This window comes from Colias philodice, chromosome 1 (assembly GCF_061535455.1).
Source record: "Colias philodice isolate Cphi_HAF_F1 chromosome 1, ilColPhil1 Martin Lab GWU primary, whole genome shotgun sequence".
NCBI lineage: Eukaryota > Metazoa > Arthropoda > Insecta > Lepidoptera > Pieridae > Colias > Colias philodice.
In genome coordinates, this window is record NC_143086.1 from 6,268,417 (window position 1) to 6,275,484 (window position 7,068).

The 7,068-nt window shown below is 33.4% G+C and overlaps 1 protein-coding gene across 1 annotated transcript; it reads left to right on the plus strand.

Annotated features, from left to right (window-relative positions):
• Positions 1-985: 985 nt before the first annotated feature.
• On the plus strand, positions 986-6,558 carry LOC149491153 (uncharacterized). The gene is made up of 5 exons (XM_089708171.1): positions 986-1,133; positions 3,764-3,896; positions 4,915-5,052; positions 5,447-5,608; positions 6,281-6,558. Exons 1-5 carry the CDS (start codon positions 1,128-1,130, stop codon positions 6,298-6,300), a joined length of 459 nt encoding a protein of 152 aa, XP_089564297.1. The 5' UTR covers positions 986-1,127; the 3' UTR covers positions 6,301-6,558.
• The last annotated feature ends 510 nt before the right edge of the window (positions 6,559-7,068 follow it).

The window sequence follows — 7,068 nt, forward strand, 5'->3', positions numbered from 1 at the left end:
TGAATGAGGCAAACAAAATACCTATTAATGAGGATAATTTTTCGCATTATTCAATAAAAACAGTTTATATCATAAATTTAAACTTAACAACATAATAATTTAACGTGTAAGATGGCACGTTAATCACCGTGACATTAGTTATTAGTGTGTAGATGGGATTAATCTTATTCAGTGCGGAACTGCGGAGTGCAAGTTGCGAATTGAACTACAAGTGCTATCAAGTATAAACTACTATGTTAATTAAATCTTAAACATGATTTTCCACGAACTTCGTGAACCTCTGCAAAAGCAGGAGTGCTTTATGACTTAAAACGATATAACTGTATAATATTTTAATTTATAGAATCACTGGATAATTATAATTGTTGTAGGATGATTTTTGTTGTTATTTTTTTATTACATTGTTGTCATTAGTAATTGTTACAAAAATATTAATTTCTATTAAAAAAAAATTCTAAGTAGTTACCTACTATTGTGATTTTGTAATAAGGGCTTCCGTGAAAATTATAACAATTAGTAAAAAATCCATACTAATATTATAAATGCGAAAGTAACTCTGTCTGTCTGTCTGTTACTCAATCACGCCTAAACTACTGAACCAATTTGCATGAAATTTGGTATGGAGGTATTTTGATACCCGAGAAAGGACATAGGCTACCTTTTATTGCGAAATATGTACCACGGGCGAAGCCGGGGCGGACCTCTAGTACAACATAAACTAAACGCTCATTAATTAAATTATGAAGTCCAGATAATGACGATAATTCCTATTCTATCCTATTTAGTTCATTATAACAATACGTTAATACTTATTAGCTTTTGCGCATTGTTTTAAAAGTCAACAAACGCGAAGACATGCATAAAAACATTGCGGTACAAAGCAGAAGTGACTCTACTGGTAAGGAAATCCGGTCATTCCCGGAAAAGACGATAAATCTTGCCTAGCCATAGATAGAGAGGCGGAGGGCGGGTGTGTACAGGAGCAGGCAGGAGTGTAGTCCCTGTATAGACGGATCAATAGGCGAGCGTCCTAGGCGCGGCAGCTCTTCCACGACAGTCCACACTCGTGTCCCGCTCGCTGCCGCCGCCGCACGACCGCAGAAGCTCTGCTAGCGACACCTTGCGATATGGAGGTAAGATACATAATTAGGCAGTGTCATTAACGTCTCCTATTCATGCAGCTCTTATTTTATTTTTGTAATAGTGATATTAAATTTAATTTTTTTGGATCGTACAGAATTGGAAGGACTTTTTATGTTAATTTTTTTTCTTTTTTTGCTTTTTACATATTTTTTGACTGCGAATGAAATAGTATTTTTCAATTTGGTTATTTTTTATTGATACGAATTCAAAAATGTAAAATGGCAGTTATGGTTAATTAGAGTAGTCAATTAATGCGCAGTATTCCGCAACAACGCGGGTCGCGGCGGGAACAGCATATTATACAAAGCTCAACTTTGCGCGATCTCTTCACTTCGCTGTCTTCTCGGCCGATACAAAATATATTGTTCTGTAACTTATACGATTTAATCTATCTCGCTCTATCCTGCGGGATTCAATATTTTCAATATGATACACGTAGGCTTTAACGCGACTTTCGCGGAATGTAGCTTCTACAAGTTTTTTGTTTAACGTTCCGCGATTTAATCAATAATGTTATCTAGATTGCAATAAGCTAGACTCAATTCGCTATTAAGCCGCTATTGTGCATTCCTATGGTTTTGAGTTCAATTTCAATTATTATCAGGCTTTTGGGTCAGGGATTATAGTTCCACGATTCATTGGCTATTGATTTAAATAATTGATAATACATCTAGACATAATAAAATTTTACCCTCGACTTAATTTATGATGCATATCCAAGGAACACTAGGCACATTATTAGTATTTATAAATAAATAAACGATATAGCCGTGTTATCTGAGGTCGCTTGAACGAAGTGACCCTTTAACAAGTTTATTTTAGAAATGGCGCCAGTAATATCCTATAATAAACAATAGTGTCGACGACATCACAAAAATATTATCTCCTAAGTGACAATAATAACACCTATAAATGGATTTATTATCTTCGTTATGTTTTATTCATATAATTAGTGTAGGGTATAAACTTTCAATGAATTATTAATTAAAGAGCGATAATAATTTATTGAAGACTGATATAAGTGATATATATTATGAACATACTACAATGCACAGGGCACAAAGCCCTTGTACTTGATTTAAAATGCGATTAATTATGTATTTGGAAAAAAATACACTTAAACTAGAAGAATGAATCACCGCGCTCTCTCGCATTTTTAATATAAAAATGTCTCATTTCTAAAATTGCAATTAAAAAAACAAGTATTTACTTAGAGCATTTAACATTACAACAATAATAGTTACATGTTACAATATTGCATATTGTCCAAAAATGATTTCAAATCGACCGTAACAATTACGTGCTAAAACGAAGCGTGTTTATCCAATATTTCAAGTATTGTTATGTTTCATGAAATATTCATTCTACGCATTAATGTTTATTTAACATTATTCACGATTCGTGGATTGAACGAAAAGAAAAGATAAAGGAAATTTAAGTTGATATACCCAAAAGAGGCAAATGTGTTATTCAAAATATTAAATTGTCGTTCATAGTTATTACACGAATGGTTTAACAACGTGCAAGAAACAAAACATAAATTGTATGTGCCAGTTAAAAGTTAATGCTTTGCCAAAATAGATTTTACAGCTCAACATATTGCAGCGAACATTAAAAATAAGAAAAACATTAAAAAGGACTTCGTTGTCTGACGTGTAAAAAAGGAGAATGTTATATAATTGGACCCGGCTGTGTAGCCACATGTGCATGTGCGAACTTCAAAGCAATGCAGCTATGCGAACTTATGCATCTATATATCTTTCTCTTTGCAAACAGTGTGTGAACCTCTTGACTTACGAGTCCTCCACTTTAGCCTTTAGCTTCTCATAACATGACGCGGTTGGCGTCAAGCAATGTTACGTATAAGGCTTACATTCAGCTTGTTACTTAAAATTTAATGCAATTTTTGTATTTTAAACTAAATTTAGGTACATACTGAATATACAGAGTGGGCACGACGTTAAAAAGTCATAAGTGCAATTTATAAAATTGGAACGGATTTTTTTGGAAAGCTATTAAATATAAATAGGTACCTAACTTAGTTACTTTCTTGAAAAAAATTCTAATTCGTAAAAATTAGTGTAACATAGACTATTGCATATGTATAATACGACATAAGGTATTTAATGCAATCTTATTTGGGATAGTTATCTTCTCTTTATATATAAAAATGAATCGCAAAATGTGTTGGTAAGCGCATAACTCGAGAACGGCTGAACCGATTTCGATAATTCTTTTTTTATTATATTCCTTGAAGTACGAGGATGGTTTTTATGTAGAGAAAACGTAAATATGTACCACGGGCGAAGCCGGGGCGGACCGCTAGTCTTATATATAAAAATGAATCGCAAAATGTGTTGGTAAGCGCATAACTCGAGAACGGCTGAACCGATTTCGATAATTCTTTTTTTATTATATTCCTTGAAGTACGAGGATGGTTCTTATGTAGAGAAAACGTAAACATGTACCACGGGCGAAGCCGGGGCGGACCGCTAGTGAATTATAATAATGCTTACAGCGACAGCGCGCTGTCCCGTACTTTCGTTTATAGGTTTTACAATTATTTAAATCACGTAATGGTGTGATAATGTCGATATTACATCTATATTCTTTGTTCCAGTCCAAACATTGGGGATGGCTGATAGCCGGGCTAGTTGTGCTGTCTGTTTCGGCGGTATTTGCCGAAGGCGAAATATGGGAGGAGGGAGACCACGAAGTACTCATTCGTAATGAAAGGGGTGCTAAAAATAGAGGTTAGTATTTCAAAGCGGCCACTGCTGCTTCCCGGTGCATTTGTACCCTTTATACTACGTGTTTGTTTATTTAGATATTGTATGAGGTTATTATAAGCTCGGTGTATCAGAGATGTTATAAATATGATTTATTTTACCGTAAGTTGGGTTTTATCAATACGTTCCCTTCCTACGCACGAGAAATAGTAAATTGATTTATTTTTGTAACAAAAGGTGCTTATAGTAGACACTCGTAGGTCCTTTGGCAGGGTTTTATATTTTATTTTCTATTAATTTTTATTTCTCTTTCTAGTATATTATTTTAATCTAGTTTAGTTCAAGCTCTGTATATGATTGAATACAAGCCTAGTTACATACCTATATTATACGATTTCTGAACTCTCAGTTCGCGACACATCTAACCAACTTAACAATCATGCTCTTCACTTTAGCTTTAAAGGTGTAGAATATAGTTATTAGAGTCGAAGAAATTCCGCATAGAGTAGAAAGTTGAAACGAACACATTTGTGAGACAAAAAAAGGAATTTATAAAGGAAGTTGCATTCCTTGGTTGCATGTGTTGTTTGGGTGCGGCCTTCTAACTTCTTTTGTTTTTGCTTCTGCCACATTTCTGTTAAAAGTTTTGTTATTTTATTTCAAAAGTTTCGTCGGATTCTCAAAATAAATCCGTGAGGGGCTCGAGCGCACATGTCTGAAGCATTTATCTTGAAATATCATTTGACGAAATATTTGAATAGATTTCGTATAAATTACTTTGAGAGAACTTTTATTTGAATCAAGTTAGCTTCTTTTAACGAACTTTCAAAGTTTTAATATAGGTAAGTAGTAATAATAAAGGAACTGCTGTTGTTGTTGTTTGTTTGTTCAAAATTTTCCCAAATATAGTCTACACCTGATTTATGTTGATCATGTATGCGGGTTTGAATGTTATTTCAATATTGATGAACACGTAAACAACAGTTGTTTTCAATGAATAATTACTTGATAGATTAGATACATAATGATATCATTGTACCAGAAACTTGCCGGTACGTCAGGGGGTCATGGTCCGATTGCGACCCCAAAACAAATGTCCGCTCAAGAACTCTGACTCTGAAGAAAGGCGACCCAGCGAGCTGCGAACGATCCAAGACAATACAGAAAAAGTGCAAGAAAGGTGAGGTATTCCTGGACGGATTCCTTTGTTTTATTGCTAGGATATTCATGTCCTCGTACCTATCTCTTGATAACGTAGAGTTTACAAATGCCATAAATTCCTTTCGAATATATACTTAAAATAAAATTACGAATTTTTTAGTTATATAGCCGAGGTTAAATTAATAATTAATTATAATTAAAAATTTAAGGTAAAAAAATTATTAATTAATATAATGTAAAATATTAAAGAATAACGTTTGTAATCTGAATGAATGATAGTTTTAAAACAAACAAAAAAAGCTTTCATGTTATTAGTTAAAATGTAATAAACATTCTATAGAGTTAGACAAATTACTAGGGAAAACTATCTACAATGAATAAGTAACAAGCTCTTCAAGTTTCTTTTTATATAGCTTGCCGTTATGAAAAGTCCTCCTGGAGCGAGTGCAGTCCCACCGGAGAGATGACTCGCACCGACATGCTGAAGGCCAATAGCGACCCCACGTGCGACCAGAGCCGCCGCATAACCAAGAAGTGCAATAAGAACAAACAAGTCAAATCTACCAAAGACAAGGGTAAAACATAGACAAACCATAGACTTAAGAGAGAATTACCTACGTTGTCTTATTTATGGCTATTCTAATATTATGATATATATAACTATTTTCATTGTTTATGGCATTATCGCAATTGGTATAGATATTTGGTTGATAGTACCTACGTTAAACTTTACATTGAATATCGTAATTTATTTACGTACAGAAAGATTTATCCTGTGATGCAATGCTAAACAAAGTAATGAGTTTATTTCTTTTGGATCTTCGGAGTATACAAATTAAATATCTTCATATACAATTTCTATGAGCGTCACCCGACATTATAAATCTATATCTTCGCCTTTATTCATTCTAAACTCTTGGTTAGTCAAAGCGAAATCCAAATATAGACTTGGGTTAATAAAGACATATTTTATCATTATGTTCATCATGTTGACAGTTATACACTCGTAGGTGAAAGTAACACGTTGCGTAAATAAATCACAAATCACGATTGATGGCAAGATCTCAGTTGTATTTCTTTTCAGATTTATTTCTTTTATTTCTTCATGAGCAGTTTTAGGCTAGTCTCTACCAATACTTACAACAGATTTGAGATTTTATAAATAATAAAATATGTCTTTTTTTTAAATATGGTACCTACATTGGTGAATATAACAAAATTAATGGATAATTTTTTTTTGGTTACAGGTCGCCGAAATCGCCAGTAAATTGTTGGCGGATGTTAATTTTTTAGACAAATAAAACTTTGATTGTAAAATTACATGGTGTTTGTTCGTTAAATCTAAATTATGTAATAGTGCCAAATATTATAAATTAAGATTTCTTTGAACTCTAAATGTATCCATCAGTTAGATGCAATAGTGCAATCGATCGAATGTTTAAATTAAGCACTTAGATACCCTTACTTTTTAATTATTATTGATAAGGAAATCTTTGATATTAATAAATATTATTGAGTACTTAGATCGAGTGTTTCATTTATATTAACCCTGTAGATAGCATCCCAATAGGATTCTTAGATATATAATTTAGAACGGTAACCAAGCTGGTAGTTCGCCTGATGGTAAGCGATCAAAACGGCAAATGAGCATTTGTAAGGCTTTTGCAAATGCGGGCACCGCAGCTGCAGAAATGAAGGAATAGACTGGGAAGCATGAGGAAAAGGCATCCAGCTCCCCCACTCATGAAAGGAATCACAGTATCTAATATATATGTTAGGCCAAGCACATCCTGTGAAATAAATACCTGAAATAAAATTTTATATCAGAATTATTCTAAACGGTTTTAGTTGCTACGTAGGTACTTACCAAATCTTATATTTTTCTAAAGTAAATATATTGATTGCTACCCGCGTTCCGCGCTTTCACCCGCTTAAATCAACTGCCTTTTAATCCTAATATTCTGGTGGGAATATCAGTATAGGAATTGGCCTAAGTTATTTCTTATTAAATCAGCTGTCATTGAAAGTCCCGTCA

Coding starts and splice junctions, on each gene's coding strand:
- LOC149491153 (XM_089708171.1), top strand. Junction 5,053..5,446: donor ACAGAAAAAGTGCAAGAAAG/GTGAGGTATTCC, acceptor CTTTTTATATAG/CTTGCCGTTATGAAAAGTCC. Junction 5,609..6,280: donor CAAATCTACCAAAGACAAGG/GTAAAACATAGA, acceptor TTTTGGTTACAG/GTCGCCGAAATCGCCAGTAA.